The sequence below is a fragment of the Schistocerca cancellata genome, chromosome 2 (genome assembly GCF_023864275.1).
Source record: "Schistocerca cancellata isolate TAMUIC-IGC-003103 chromosome 2, iqSchCanc2.1, whole genome shotgun sequence".
In the NCBI taxonomy this organism is placed as follows: Eukaryota; Metazoa; Arthropoda; class Insecta; order Orthoptera; family Acrididae; genus Schistocerca; species Schistocerca cancellata.
In genome coordinates, this window is record NC_064627.1 from 602,106,056 (window position 1) to 602,123,396 (window position 17,341).

The 17,341-nt window shown below is 37.7% G+C and overlaps 1 protein-coding gene across 2 annotated transcripts in view; it reads right to left on the bottom strand.

Moving 5' to 3' along the window:
- The window catches only part of LOC126162251 (DNA repair protein RAD51 homolog 3-like), a 35,444-nt gene that overhangs the window by 12,732 nt on the left and 5,371 nt on the right, over window positions 1–17,341 (bottom strand). For both annotated transcript variants that reach the window (XM_049918642.1, XM_049918641.1), the window contains exons 2-3: window positions 12,239–12,348; window positions 6,030–6,157 (exon numbers count right to left, since the gene is read on the bottom strand). In XM_049918642.1, the coding sequence (XP_049774599.1) occupies window positions 6,030–6,157; window positions 12,239–12,280 (170 nt within the window). In that variant the 5' untranslated portion in view covers window positions 12,281–12,348. The remainder of the gene's footprint in view (window positions 1–6,029; window positions 6,158–12,238; window positions 12,349–17,341) is intronic.

The following is a 17,341-nucleotide window of genomic DNA, read 5'->3' on the forward strand; positions in this document are numbered from 1 at the left end:
TGGTGATATGAAGACATGTACTAACTACATCTAATGAGTTTAGAGTAAAACATATCTTAAGAAAACAGAAGTAGTAAAATAGTTATTTATGGTCAATGTTTTGGAAGAAAACAATGTTGCTGACTAGTATTTTGCACCAACTGAGTATTTCTTGTAGCAAATCAAGACTATTTAAAGAAAATAATGCTCAAAACTGAATGAAACCAGAAAACTATTTTTGACATAAATGAGATTTGGGGGTAATATTCATCGGTAGTACACCAAACAATTTTGCTGCTATATAGCAATTTTCTGGGAAGCAATAAATTCAGTGGAACACTACTATCTAGAAGTACATTCTCTCAAGGGAATTTGAAACTGCTTTGGATTTATACTTAGAGTTTTTGTGCCATTAGTTGTGAGAAATGTAAATGAGTTATCAATACATTTTTTTTTTGGGGGGGGGGGGGGAGGTAACACAGTAAAGAACAGGCTTAATCACTTTGTCATGCTGTCAAAGATACATTTTTCCAAATATGAGGTATACAAATGCACCTGAATTTTGTACATACTCTCTAGTACTTCGAGTTCAGAGAACGTATTCCTGTTGACATCAAAGAATGCCAAGTAGTATTTTACCTTCAAATTATATACAACAGTTCTATTATACATACAAAACTCTACAAAGCATAAGCAAATATATTATTACTGAAGTATACTTTTGCGAAAGCAATACTAAAAGAGTCTATACGCACTGAAACAACTGATTTATGCACTAATCTACATGTACACAAGCTTGATCATTCACATGAGATGGTTTGTATCATAAGCACCAAATTACACAAAAAGTGATTGAAGGAAATTGTTATAAAAGAGTGACAACTTGTACTAACTGTAGACGATGAATCTGATGTAACATTATCAAATGATCATTATACTACACTCTATTCTTGTATGAGCTAAGGAACTTGCAGTAATTGAAAATTCACTCTGATGCTCACTTGAATTTGCTATCTTTTTACAAAAATATTTCATAACAATGAAATCTTACATCTTTTCTAGATGACAAGACGACCACTTTAATTTGAAGTACATTATTTTCCCAATGATGGTTTGTGTCTGGAAGGTGCTGCTATGTCATTTACATGAAAGAAATGTTATATACAAATACCAGTAACATTTTGAAGTGATTTGCTATGCTATTGTACGGGGAAAACTACCTGATATGTGGACAAAATACCTAAATTGATTATAATTAGTAATGTATTTAACTGACATCTTATTTTGCGAACTTGGCTCCACATACACTACATGTGTACCCGATGCTAGAACAAAACATTATAATTACTAAGAATTTGTATACATGATTGGGTTCTGTTATCTGACACACAAAAGATTAAACTATATACTTGTACTACTTAATAGTATACTTACCTGAGACATTTAACTTTTAATTGTATAATATTAGAAACTGTACGGCTTAACTGTGCATCAATTGTTTAAAACTGTATATATTTTATGTAGTTGTTTTTTGACTGAACATTAGTAATTGAGACTGTGTCTTACAGAAAGACAAAACATCTGAATGAAATAAAGGAGGAGTGGGATACTAAACGGTGATGCTTCAAATACAAGTTTTGGCAGTGCTTGCGAGTTCAGGGCATAGAGGAAGAACATTGAGAAGGCATTTATAAAATGGAATATACATTCTTCGTATAAAATTTCTATGTAATATGAATAATACAATAGAATTTGTCACTACTTGGTTTCACAAAAGATACACACACCACAATCATTTTGTATAACAAACTTCCTATTCTGGTGCATGCATGCCATGACGAAGTCTCGTCCATAATTCTTACTTGGAATACTTCAGGTGAGAGGGCAGGATACTTAATGTAATAGAACAGGAAAACATTTCACGAAAACTACAATTCCATATATATCAACGAGTACGATACCAATGAACACAGTTTGTGCAAAGCTACATAAATGCAAGAGCTCATTGCAACATTATTGGATTGCTGTATTGTTGGGAATAAGGCAACTTAAAATGAACTGTGATAAACTAACTCTATTTTTTATTAACTAATAAAAATGTCAAAAATAATGTAAATAAAGCCCATTTTATCATTCATGGAATTCATATGAAGAGAAATGATAGTAATTATGATGCAGTCAACTGTAGAGCCACAGGATTTTTATTTGGAACCAAAATCACACTGTATTTGTGCAGCAACTAACAAGCATAATTACAGCATTGTTATGGATATGTGAGTTGTAGCATTTCAACATGATAACTGTCACAGAAGCATTATAATGATTTGTAAAGCCAAATGCCATAATCAGTTTGTTAAAGTATCTAAATCTGAATTCAAAATTCAAATAAATTTGATTGAAACAATGCATAATGCAACTTTGTAATTGTTAAAATCTACACTGAAGAGCCAAAGAAACTGGTACACCTGTTTAATATCGTGTAGAGCTCCCGCAAGCATGTAGAAGCATCACAACACAATGTGGCATGGACTGTGCTAATGTCTGAAGTAGTGCTAGAGGGAACTGACACCATGAGTCCTTCAGAGCTGTCCATAAATCTGTAAGAGTACAAAGGGTGGGGGGGTGGGGGTGGAGGTCTCTTCTGAACAAGCACGTTGCAAGGCATCCTAGATATGCTCAATAATGTTCATGTCTGGGACGTTTGGTGGACAGGGGAAGTGTTCAGACTCAGAAGAGTGTCCCTGGAGCCATTCTGTAGCAATTATGGATGTGTAGGATGTTGCACTGTTCTGCTAGAATTGTCCAAGTCTGTCAGAAAGCACAATGGACATGAATGGGTTAAGGTGATCAGAGAGGATGCTTATGTTCATGTCACCTGTCAGAGTCATATCTAGACGTATCAGGGGTCCCATATCACTCCAACTGCACACGTCCCACACCATTACAGAGCCTCCAACAGCTTGAACAGTCCCCTGCTGACATGCAGGGTCCATGGATTCATGAGATTGTCTCCATTTGAAATGAGACTCATATGACCAGGCAAAAGGTTTCCAGTCATCAACAGTACAATGTCAGTGTTGACGGGCCCAGCCGTGGTGTAGTTTCGTATCATGCAGCCATCAAGGGTACATGAGCGGGTCTTCAGCTCCGAAAGCCCATGTCGATGATGTTTCGTTGAATGGTTCGCATGCTGACACTTGTTGACAGCCCAGCATTGAAATCTGCAGCAATTTGCGAAAGGGTTGCACTTCTGTCATGTTGAATGATTCTCGTCAGTTGTCGTTGGTCCCATTCTTACAGGATCTTTTTCCAGCCACAGTGATGTCAGAGATTTGATGTTTTACTGGATTACTAATATTCACATTATACTCGTGAAATAGTTGTATGGGAAAATCTCCACTTCATCACCTGCTTGGAGATGCTGTGTCCCATCACTTGTGTGCCAACTATAACACCACATTCAGACTGACTTAAATCTTGATAATCTGCCATTGTAGCAGCAGTAACTGATCTAACAATGCGCCAGACACTTGTTGTCTCATATAGGTGTTGCTGACCGGAGTGCCGCATTCTGCCTGTTTACACATCTCTGTATTTGAATACTATACCAGTTTCTTTGGTGCTTAAGTGTATATAAGACACAATGTTAGTAGCCTACTCAACTGATGTTAGCAATGCTTTAGTTCTTACGTCAGTCCTACGTACATTTTAGGCACAAAACCCGTGTCCTTTATATCTTTATAGGGCTGCAATAAACATGTTTAAAATTATTTTGATTGACTGGGCTATGTTATTTATTTGATCAAATAACCTGACATGTGGAAATTCGACCTAGATTATATTTCAGGTGGAGGAAATGCAACAAATCTGAGTTGCAGGCGTATACCTAGATTGACGTTTATCAGCAAATGAAATAAGTGAAATGTAGTGATGAAAGCTGGTTACATTTTAAGGAAATAGTTCATCTCAAACTTCCTCTGAACTGCATACGATTGGTCAGATGTGTCACTAAAGCTTGTAGAGGATAGTAATAAGTTTATGTAGACTGACTTGACACACAAGGTATGATCAAAAAGTAATGGGAGTTTTTATAAGTTCGCAGGCATTCTACATTTGATTCTGAAAACGGTTTTACCTTGTTGGTACACATGTCCCTGATGTATGTTTGCATTTCCAGCGGTCTTGAATATTTAGTTCACAACCGACGGTCAAAAGGATTACATGTGTTTTTGAGTACTCAGTGAATTTTTACTTTTGGAAAAGATGGATCAAAGAATTTGCATTAAATTTTGCTTGAAAACTGGAATAAGGTTGATTGTGGACTTTGGTAAATCTGCTATGAGTAAGACAAGAGTTGTATACATGATTCAAAGTGGGTCGAGAAGACATTTAAGGAGACAACAGACTTGGAAATCTAAGCGCATCAAGTGTTGAGGACAATGTGGATAAGTACAGAAAATGGTTCTGGAGAATCACTGAATCACCAACAGAAATGTTGCTGATGATGTCAGCATATCCTTTGGATCATGCCAAGCAACTTTTTCAGATGTTTTGGGCATGAAACGTGTTGCAGCAAAGTTTGTTCTGAAACTGTGTTACTTAGATATCATTCACGTATAGCACAATGAAATTGATAACAATCCAGAACTTCTAAAGGAGGTTGTAACAGGGGAAGAAACATAGGTATATGGGTATGATGTCAAAACTAAGGCCCAATCATCCCAATGGAAACTGGCTGAAGGGCGAAGACTTACAAAAATTCAACAAGTTTAATCACACGTGAAGGTTCTTCTCACTGGTGTTTTAATTACAATGGGATAGTGCATGACGAGTTCCTGCCTTGCGGCTTCGTGGTCAATAAGGAATAATACCTGAAAGTTATGCACCATTTGCGTCAAGCCATCTGAAGAAAACAACCAGAATTGTGGCAAAACTACTTGTTGAAATGCTTGTTTGTTATTTTTTGGTAAAACACAAAACGGTTATTTTGTCTCAGCCACTGTATTTACCAGACATGGCCCTGTGTGACTTCTTTTTATTCCTGAGGCTGACGAGATCCATGAAAGGACATCTTCCTGCCACCATTTCTGGCATAAAAACAGAATTGCTGGAGGAGCTGAACGCCATAACAAAAAGTGAGTTCCGGAAGTACTGTACTTCCAAGACTGGAAAAACTGCTGGTACAAGTGTGTTATATCTGAGGATGGTTACTCTGAAGGGGACAAAGTTGTTGATGATGCATAAATAAAAGTATTCTAAGAAAAACAAAAATTAAACAATGGAAAATCCATTTTGTTACAAAAGCAAAAATTATCGTTACTTTGTGATGGCACCTCTTATCTTTGCAGTTCTATTAATACCTTTCCCTGACAGTCAGCATCAGAAGTGTTCTCAGCAATCTGTTCACTGGTTGGTGGGTTTGGACAAGATTTTGTGACTAAGATCAATACACTGTGCTTCTGAGCTTCCATTGTCAATTTTGAAGATGAAACTTTCAATACTTGTGGGATGAGTGCCATAACACCAATGGTACTTGTCAGTTATGGTTATAAGATCTCCACTACAATGACAGCTCTTTATAGAAAACAAGATTTGCTCAATACAGGCGTAGAAAGACATCGCCATTCTACCCAAGCACGTTAACTTCAACACACTTCTTTCTTCTTATTTCAACATTTCATATTGTGCATGCTCAAAATCAGGTGCCTAAGAGTATCTCTTGTTACAGGCCGATTCATTAACGCAAGCACAATTTTCACTTTAAAACCATTACATCAATGGTCTTCCAAGAAAGGCAACTGATAAAATAACTCAGGCTCTCGGCACAGCAGACATACTATAGACCGATCAAAAATTTAATATTATGTTGTAAATTTACAAAACTATTCTACACATGTGTTTCATACATCAGCGCATTTCTTAAAAAATGATACTGTACTTAATGTCAAGTAAATAGCAGCTTTATAACTACATTTCTGTTATAAAAGCAATCAGCTCAAGAAATAAAATAAAATTTTGATCATGAGAACTTTGAAATTGTTGTGGCTTACCAGAGCTGTGTCTTCCCTGAACCTGGAGCTCCACAAAATTCTGTGATGCTCTGCAGTGGAATACCTCCATCTAACATGTCATCAATTGCTTTGCAGAAAGTCACAATGCCAAACAGCTGACTCTCCTCCTATTGCATAAAAAGAAATAATGAAATAGTCAACTAATCAACTTTTATTGCTGATAGGAAGGAACTTGTCTGGTGAATGTAACAATAAAAATATAGAAAGAAGTTAAACAACACAAAGGGCTCTTCATGCACAGTGATACTGTATGACGTGTAGCACATATCTTAACTCTTATAAAGTATCTAGTTAGAAGGAAAGAATAGAGGATAGTGAAGTGTAACCAATGACAAGATGTTACGAAGATGATATTTATATTTCTGAAAATCTGAGTCAATCATTGTGCTGATGACCCTCTCATGATTTTCTGCTTATGCCACATATTGACATTTTTGTTGGCAGATAGGCTTTCACATTTGATTCTTATGTTAAAATAGTTATTATTTTCTCTGAAATACAAAATCTTGGATGTGGTGACAGAAGGATTTGCAGTCCAGTGACATTTCATAAGATTCCACAAATTTGTCTAAATCAGTTTGTAATGACATAGGCCTGCAGTTAAACAGCACAAACTCAGAAAATAAATAACAGTGGTGCAGTGTTACTTACAAGAAAAAGAAAATTAAGCCTCAGAGTAATGTTTCTGTAAATGGGAAAAAAGAATTTCTCTTCATAGGAGACTCCTTACTTAAAAATATCATTGTGCCAAATTCAAAAATTGACGTGCGTCCAAGCATTAGGCTGGATCAACTAAACAACCATTTGAAAAACTTTGCTGCTAACCAAAATGGTGTCAAAGTGAAATCAGATTTCACTGACATATTCATGCATGTTGGGACAAACTCTGTAGACACAGCAGTGAGGACGAAATCATTAGTGGATCTCTAAACTTGATTCGTGCTGCCAAATCTTTGTATTAAACTCAAAACTAGTAATAAGTGGTATTTTCCACAGGAGATCGATGAGTGACCCTTACATAGACAAGATAAACAATGGAATTAAGGACTAATGTGATAAGCTTGATGTGGTATTTATAAACTCAAACAAATTTATAAGTAACAAATGTCTGGGTATAGATGGTGTACATCTTAATTGGCTAGGCTACGTGACTCTGAGTAAAATATTTTTGGACATTTGCAAAATTATCAATAATCAGGGAAGGATATTTCCTGGATGTGTTAAATATGCTGAAATAAGACCATTGTTCAAGATAGGCTCAACAGATGACATGGAAAATTACCGCCCTATTTCCCTGCTGCCAGTTTTTGCTAAGGAGATAGAAAGGATTGTTGCAAAACACCTTGAAAACTTTCTTATAGAAACCATTATTACAGTTAAAAATCAATTTGAATTTCAAAACGGGAAAAATACAATAAATGCTATCAGGGAATTCAGTGGAAAGACAAGCTCTGCTTTAGATAAGGGTAAAAGGTCACAGGTATATTTTGGGATTTGACCAAAGCTTTTGACTAGGTCAATCACATACTACGTCTACACAAGTCAGCGAGAGATGTGATTGTGGACAGGGCATTGCAGTGGCTCAAACCTTATTTGCCAGAAAGGAAACAGTGTTATTCTAAATTCAAATGGAAAAAAAAATCATTCTTGGACAGGAAAAAGATTTGTACAGGGTCCACAGGGATCAATTTTAGGGCCTTATCTTTTACTGCTGTACATAAATGATTTACCTTTAAGCATTGATGTTCACTCCATTTTATTCACAGATGACACCTTGGTTTTAATTGAAACAAATTCATGGTACTGTGGAAAATATAATGGGAAACCTAGAATTATGGTTTCAGCATAATGGATTAAATCTCAATGTCACAAAAACACAATTAGTGCAGTTCAGTGCTAAAACAACATCAGCATCTCCTATAAAACTAGCACATGGTGGTCAGGAAATGACTGAAGCAAGTTATGTAAAATTTCTAGGTCTAAACCTTGACAAAAATTTAAATTAGAAGGCACATGTAGACTACTTAGCAAACAAACTAAACAGCATTGCTTATGCCATGAATGGCTTATCTGGTTCCATCCTTATGGAGACCACAGCTATTTTGAGACTATAATTCAATATGGAATAATTTTCTGGGGAAACTCGATGAACAGCCTGAGATTACTTACTCTTCAAAATACAGGGTGTCCGAAAAGTCTTTCCCTGATTACATAAATTGATAACTCAGGCTACAAGAAAGATACAAATATGAAACTTGTGTCAAATTGTTTACAACTATCAAAGTTTTTTTTCTGTTTTATGTTTGCAGTACGTAAGTAGTGGATGAGGTGCAGTGCCCAAGAAGCCATGTTAACCAGTCAGGAGAAGGCACAGCGTGTCCTGTGGTACCATGAGACATATCACCAACCACAGTGCAGAGACACTTCCAGACAACATTTGGAATGTATCCACCTGATGTAAAGAGCATTAAAGCCTAGTATGAGAGGTTCAAGAACAAAGGATCGGTTGCTGACCTTCCGAGGTCTGATCGACCAAGAACCTCAGCAGACAGCACGGAAGCTGTAAGGCAGTTTTTTCTGCGAAGTCCAAAGAAATCGGTGCGCAGGGCCTCACGTGAATTACAGATGCCAAAAAGCTCTCTCCATGACATTTTACACAAACGTTTATTGTTTCGTGCATACAAAGTGCAAATCGTTCCGGCCTTGTTGCACAATAATAGTACACGTCAATACGACTTTGCGGTCGAAATGCTATCATGTATTGAGGATGATGATGGTTATCTCAGACGAATTGACTTTTCCGACGAAGCAACCTTTTTGTCAGTGGTGTAGTGAATCGCCATAATGTGCACATTTGGGGTTCACAACCCCCTGGCATGGTGACGGAGTGCACCAGAGGCAGTCCAAAGGTGAATGTTTGGTGCGTGCTATTGCACGATCGAATTATGGGGCCATTCTTCTTCGCTGAGGCTACCATCACATCTGCAGTGTATCTGTACAAGTTGCACCTGTATGCTGTTCCTCAGCTCAGCATTGCAAATGAAACAGTTCACTGTGTCGCATGACTGGAACATTTACAGACTTGTCCTGGCTGTTGTGTCTGTCAAACATGAAATGACCACATACGATATTAATATGTCTGACTGCAGCCAGATCATGGGTATCTGACTAATGGGACACTCCACCTCCATGGTTATACTGACGCTGGACTTTTCATGTAATGGACATAAAGTGAATAGTTTATTATAACAGTATATAAAGAAGCCACAGTGAAGCAAATTGCTCACCATTTCAGGCTAGGCAACAAGAGCAATTGAGCGGCTATACCTTCCAGAAACATCTCTTTGCTATGAGGTACAGAAGCCACCACCCCACAGATGCACCACTGTTCATCATATGGCACACTACACAGAGAATGCCTTGACACAGAAACATTACTGTTGGGCACTCTATGAACTGAATATGATTGTCGGGACTGATGAGTTGAAGTAAATATGTGATGCCAGTAATAGGCATGAATATGTAGAAACTAAGTCAACAGCGCACTGTTCAGGCAAATGGTACAAGCATAAAATTGTAGGATACTTTCAGGGTGAGAAGATATTCATATCGATTGTCTCATGACCTGATCATGTACAGCTATTTGTTCACTTGTAGCTCTCTAAAGGTAGCCGGTACATTGACCACGAAAACACACCACTGGACAGCTCAGAATTATTCGAGGAACCCTTCATGGATATGATGGTGCTTTTGTAGCTCCTCAGATCACATGTCCTCAATTCTGTTCAGCACATCTGTGTTTATTGAGCAACATGTGCACATCTTGACACATCTCTAGCCATTAAGCTGTGTTGGCTGTTGAGTGGTCTCGTGGATTTCAAAGGTTCCCTAACACACATGCTGTCTAGTGGAGTATATTCCATGAGATGTTGCCACTGCCATCAGGGCAAAAGCAAGTACCATATGCTATTTGGTAGGTGTTCCTAATTCAACAGCCCATGAGTAAATATTTATCTCAGGTTAGCAATATAGATAAGACCCAAAATTATTCTGTAATTGTTAATCATTTGTCTTTTCTTCACCCAGTTCCTGAAGATAACTTGATCATTCCTAAAAGATGGATTCCTCTTCAATATTTTCTTTCTTTTTAAGTGGGAGAACATATTATAACTGTGAAGTTATCTGACAGAGAAACAGATTAAATCTAATGAGACAGGAGTAACACTGCTTACAGACCATATTCAAAAAATTCTCTTGATGTTCACAGGAACATCCTGAAAATGAAATTATGAGGGGTGAATGAAAAGTAATACCTCCACCTTCATTAATTGGGTTTGGATGGGAACATTTTAAATGCGGAAATAATCCTTAGAATGTGATCTTTAATTACCAATATTCACTTTTCCACATAATCACTAGCCAATTGCATACATTTCTGCCAACGATGAACAAGTTTTCTGAAGCTGTCACGGAAGAAGTCGACACACTGTTTCTGCAACCACAGTCTCACAGTGCTCTCAATGTCTTCATCAGAAGCTTAAAGAAGTTCCCGCAGATCGTCTTTCATTATCAGGAACAGATTCTCATTCTCATCCTCATTCATTCTCGTAATGCGAGAAGAGTTCCTGGCAAATTTCAAGTCTGTGCGCTTTCATTTCAGGAGTCAGCATCCGGGGTACCCATCATGCGCAGATCTTCTGACAGTCAAGCAAAGCAATAATGTGTCCCACACGTTCTTGTGAAATGCCGATTGTGCTTGAGTGAAACGATAATTGTCCTGAATCAATCTGTCAACATTTTGCTTGTGAAACTCGGTGGTTGCAGTCACAGGATGTCCAACTCTGTTTGTCATGCAGGTCAGATGTTCCCACCTCAACATCTTTAAACTTACTCGCCTGAGGATGCACAGTACTCACATTGACACAATTGCCCTAAACTGCTTTCATTCTCTGATGAATCTCCTTTGGGGTGACACCTTCTCCTGTTAAGAATTCAATGACTGCACGTTGCTTAAACACACTGACCGACCTTCTGCGCAGGGTTCCATACTTCACATTGTAACAACACAACCGTTTGATGTTAAGGCTTCCTGGCAACTGGAGCTGTAGAGAATAGGCTACGGAACAAGCCAGTACCTGCCACATACCAATGCTGCCAACTGTTGAAGAGTTACGAAGGTGGAGGCATTACTTTTCAGTCAAATCTCGTACCTTCGCTGAGCAGAGATCTGAAACTATATCCAAAGTGTTTAATGACTTTCCTAGAAACAAAAATATATGTAATGTAGTACACACATGTACAGGAAAAGAAAAAAGAAAGGTAACAAAAAATTGACTCATATAATTTATGCACGCTGACAGATCACAAACACTGTATATTAATTCACAAATGTATATGATTTCAGACTGTTAATAAAAAATAGCAAACTTGGCTGAAAGCAATTACTTTTGATGGAATAGTTCTGATACACAAACTTTACAATTCTTGCTCTCCAGGTCAACTGTATAAAAGCATTACAATTCCTGCAGCTAATGACACAATAATTATATCACTGACTGAGTCCTTTTACAGCTACTACTTGTACATTCTCTATTTTGTGCATTTTTACTGACTCAAATTATTTCCATACAATTTGTGTATCTTTTTGTTCTTGATCACTGCCATCTGATTAACTCTTGCTCTATGTCCTACAGTCACTTAAAAAGTTGGATCTCGTGTCTTGTTGTGTATGACATGAATTGTAAACCTTTGTACTACATTCTACCTATTTTTTGACCTGAAATTCTATAAGACCGTATTTCTTCGATGGTATACTTCAACATTTTTATGTTCATCTAATCTTCCTCATAGTTTCAGGAGTTTATATATGATCAAAACTAATGATAAGGTTTTGTCCTATCCTTGTCACTCTACACCTGCAAGTCTATAGATGCCTGTATACACTAATTAATTTTTGTTGTTTCTTAAATTGTAAAACCAAGACATATCCAATACCTTTGTTAAAGAGATCCAGGGATAAATCTAACTACTGCAGCAGCTGCTGCTGCTGCTGCTGCTGCTGCTACCACCACCACCACCACCACCACCACCACCACCACCGGTCACGTGTTTCCTAACCTGTCAGTACCATTCGTTGTTTTTAGCTGCAAATTTTCATGTGTCATATATGCAATGTGTTTTTTTATTACCTGCCAGATGTCAAGTGCCGTCTTTACTTCAGGTGGTGACATAACAGCTTTCCAAAACAGTTTTGTATTACTTGCAAATTTTTTAACTATATTATCAGCTGGAGAGCCCTCTGAAAAACAAAAACAATATACCATATGCATAAGGTGTTCAAAAAATAGCATTAACTGAAAATCAGTATGGATAGGATGCAGAAGAAACAGATTGCACATTTTGAATGACAATAGAAATCGAACAGAATGAAAAGCATGGCTTTCACAAATGTTAAATAATTTTTTACGGTAAAATTGTTCAGCTGGGCATATTGTTGAAGCTTTTTACAGAACAGGTCCAAGAGGGGTGGGAGTGGGGGTGGGGATGGGGGCCAGAAGGAGTTGGGAGAAGGAGGAAGGGGAAGGTGGGCATCATGATAGTTATGACCAACAAAGGGAAAAAAAAGCACTGTACTTAACACTGAACAAATCATCATGATTACAAAATTTTAAACATGGCTGAAACAGCAACTGTTAAAAATCTTCACAGTAAATGATAACAGCCAAACAGTTGCAGGATAAAGATTTATTGAAATCCTTGACCATGGTTTCGGTATATCTACAGATACCTTCATCAGAAGCAAAAATACACCTGAACATGAAGACACCTTCATTAGCAAAAATCTTACATTAAAACTTTTATATATTTTATTATAGTTAAAATCATAGGCCCCTGTAGAACGTTAAATGTGGGTGTGATGGTAACTTATATCTGGGAGGGGAGAGTAAAACTTGAGACTCGCCTGCCCCCCTCCCACCCCCATCCCCTCCTCTTCCTCTCCCCAAGAACTGAACCCAAGGATCCCCAACTTTTTTTTATTAAAGTTCATCATGGAAGAAAGGAAAAATTAGATATTAATCTCCCATCAATAACAGGACCATTACAGATGAAGCACAAACAGTTTCAACAAGGATGGAGAAGGAAATCAACATGGTCTTTTGCAATGGAACCCTCCTAGAAATAGGTTGAAGTCATTTTGGAGAAAAAAAAATACTATAGTTTGTTTCAATTGTGCAACAGATGCTGTGGGATAAGCATAGATACTAGCTTCTAGATATTTGCAGAGAAATAGAATGAAGGGTTGACAGAAGTCAGCATGTGATCCACCTGATGTCACCACATACAGGTGATACAGGAAAATTTCTCTCAAAATCAAGAACAAAGAATGAGAATTGTGACTGAAGAGAGAAAAATCATATTTTCTCCAAGTTCACTCAAATTATGTTGATGAAACTTCTATAACATGTATCAGTATTGAACCAAAATGGTAGTACAGTGTTAGTTATTAAAAAGTATAAATGCACACAAGTTAAGCTGTAATGCATCAAGCAGCTGCACGAGTGCTATGCAGTAGATGTTCATGATGGTACTTGCAACCCACTATTGGAGGCATAATTGTTAATTTTTATTCATAACTAAACATTAAGTTATACAGCCAGTTGTCGCCTTTCAAGGCTCTGGGTGGATGTTGACACACCACATGTTGCATGTCACTTCCAACATATTATCTAAATGTTACACTACTACTTTATATTGTGCTACTGTCTCCATAATATTAATGCTGTACATTCTCCAGTCTGATTCAATTTCTCACATAGATTCAAAGTGTGAAAACTCATAGAATGAGTCCTCAACTAATTCCTGAACTAAGTAGCTGAACTACTACTAGTCTCTAGTTATAATCCATATGGCAGATACTCAGAGAGAGAGAGAGAGAGAGAGAGAGAGAGAGAGAGAGAGAGAGAGAGAGAGGGAGGGAGGGAGGTGAACCTTACAAAAGGACAGAATTTTATTAACCTTTAGTATGTTGTGCACAGATTGTCTGTAGAGTAGAATACAAATTTTCAGCTTCGAGGACCCTGTGCTAATTTGGAGGGAACTGAAAAATGTGAAATTCTGGCACTTTATCAGTCTTTTGTCTTTAACCTTTTCAAATTTCAAACTTTTTTCAAATTATAAGAAGAAATCTAAAAGTGCAGGTTCTTAGCAATATAACTTTAATTTTATATTGATAAAGGCATAATGGTACATGCCCCTGATGATCAACATTTATCAATCCCAAGAAGGCTCTGCCTATGAATGGGATTTTTATTTCAGCCCACCGTGGAGAGTCGCCTGGCCAAATGGGCAGGCGTCCTTGGGAGACCTGAAGCCGTCGGTAGCCTCCAACCTCTATCTCTGCCTAGACTGTTATTGAAAGCAGGATATCTTCACATATTATTGTGGTCTCACTGCTGTGCTATGAAGTCATTGCTTCCACAATGTAACCTAATGAATAACCTTATTACAGCTCAGTGAATTAGGATTGGAATCTGCATGTCAAAAGTGTCAAAAAAATGTTCCCAACTTCCATGCAACAAGTCATTTGAACTTTGTTAGAAGCACACCTCTGTACTAGCATCACATCATCAACATAAAAGACAAAACAGATCCTTTGGAATTTCTTTAAGTGATGACTGAAGGCTGCTTCACTGTTTGTTACACTGAGATATTCTGGTCTGGCATCAGATCAGATATGACCACACAGAAAGTCCTAACAGTGGTGACGAAGAGAGATGGAGGGTTGATTCCTGGTCACAGGATAACAGATGGTGTGCTGCCTCAACAGACTTTGGAAATGGTATGCATCCTCTAAGTCTGAGAATTAATAGAAATGTCCACTTATAAACATTCAGGAATATCAGAACACCATGCAGATCTTATGCCTTCCCATGCAATAAGGGATAATCTTGATACTGAGAAGCAGAGTGTAGGGTTCTCTAAGCACACCCCTTCCTTGAGACTTAAGGAGACAGTGTCACCACAGTAACAATTGGTCTCAAAGAGCTGAATTGTTATTTAGCTCAAGAAATTAGTATCAACTGCACAATGAAAATACTGGAAGAAAATGTTGATGACATTAAGCTGAAATAAAAGATTAATACTGTTACTCTAGCCTCAGTATGTTGTGCCCTGAAAATTGCGACAAAAAAAGGCACGGATGATTCTCTTACTCTCCTCCAATGAGTTTGCATAGACAATCAGTCTCCATCCTTCCCAGTGCACCTCTTCACTGACAGTGGTATATGGAAGAGCACAAAGTCAGAGCTGTATGCATCATGCACAACGACACAAGATGAAACAGACTGTGGAATGCAGAAATATGCAATAACTGATGGCATATACCTTCTACATAAAGTGTATGGAGTATGATTACAACAGTGACAAAATGCTATCAGTTTGGGGCCGCACACTATTACAAGGGAGGATGATTCTCACAACAATGAAAATGGCAGTTACAAACTCGTTCCTGAAAATAATGCCTTACAAATGTACTAAAGGGTGTAGCACAGGAATCTGCAGCTGCGAAGAAGCCACACTCTGGTACTGTGCCATTTACAACCACTGTCACAGCTATGTGTGTGAGAATTTGTCCAAGTCAGACATCAGTAAGGAGGATGGTGACATGAATTACAAAGACTGGAAAACCCTAACTGATGTTTTGTTTCTCTGTGATTTTTTACTGCATTACACGTTTTTCATTAATAGTATTTTTCAATTTTTAAGTATAAGCTGGTAAGGCCTAGTGTAAGATGTTATGGACTGCATTTTTTTGTATAAAATATACATTGTATAGGTATAAAATTGTGTTTTTTCATGTTGTTACATGCTTCTACTCAATGAAGATCCAACTGAGGGCAGGAGGGGGGGGGGGGGGGGACGGAGTTTCTTGGGGTAGTTAAACATTGAAAATTGGAAACAGCTACGATGAGAAATCCATTTCTTTTTGCCTTTTTTATGCGGTCTTAGGAGAAATGAGTGCTCTATTGAGTGTAGGGAGGAGGAGGTGGTGGGTGGGTGGGTGGTGGAGCAGGGGATGGTAGTTCCTTGACACAGGTGATATTATCGTTTTAAAAAATTATACAGTTAAAATTGTAATACTCAAACCTGTCCTGCAGTTTTTTTGATAATTTGAGAATTTTTCCATTCTTTTCAACCTCCACATCTTGGTAACTGAGGTGTAAGAAACACGTTTAAGCTTTGAAAATGGTAGGAAATTTAATGCCCTGCAAGAAAGATCTAAGCATTTTTGTTGTAGGATGCAAGAGAAAAAAATTATACAGAAAAGATTGGGGTGTGGGTGGGGGAGGATCAGGAAGGGGGGGGGGGATTGGCACATTTTTGTAATTTTTTTTGACTCCTTCAGAATCAGGCTTTTCAGAGTAAAAAACTTGGATTCTACAGTACAGAGTATCTACATACAACATACTAAAAGTTCACAAAGACTGGTGTACATGATCTCACAGGCATCACAATTCAGTTTATTAAGATAGTATACTTCACAGAAGTTGTCTGCAGTGGTTATTGGGTTGATAATGTGTAGCTTGTTTCACATTTCTGATAGCACTTCTTCATTGAGAGATTTATGGACCACAATATGTAAATGAATGAATGATGTTATACTACAATTTGGTTCTACAGAGCTTGATACTTGCCTACTTGCAGAAATGACCAGAAGTGTCACATATTTTAATAAAGCAACAAAATCAGTGTGGTACTCGTCAGAAATGAACAATGGATAATAGAGCTGAAATCAAACAGTAATATTGTGGGTAGAGCAAACCAAAGACTGCAATTCATTGGCAGAACACTTATAAGGTGCTACAGGTATACCAAAGAGACTGCTTACACTACGCTTGTCCGCCCTATTCTGGAGTATTGCTGTGCGGTGTGGGATCCGCATCAAGTGGGACTGACGGATGACATCGAAAAAGTACAAAGAAGGGCAGCTCGTTTTGTATTATTGTGAAATAGGGGAGATAGTGTCACAGACATGACACGTGAATTGGAGTGGCAATCATTAAAACAAAGGAGTTTATCGTTGCGACGGGATCTTCTCATGAAATTTCTATCACCAGTTTTCTCCTCCAATTGCAAAAATATTCTGTTCTCACCCACCTACATAGGGAGAAATGATCATCACGATAAAATAAGAGAAACCAGGGCTTGCACAGAAAAATTTAAGAGCTCATTTTTCCTGCATGCTGTTCGAGAATGGAACTGTAGAGACACAGCACAAAGGTGGTTCATTG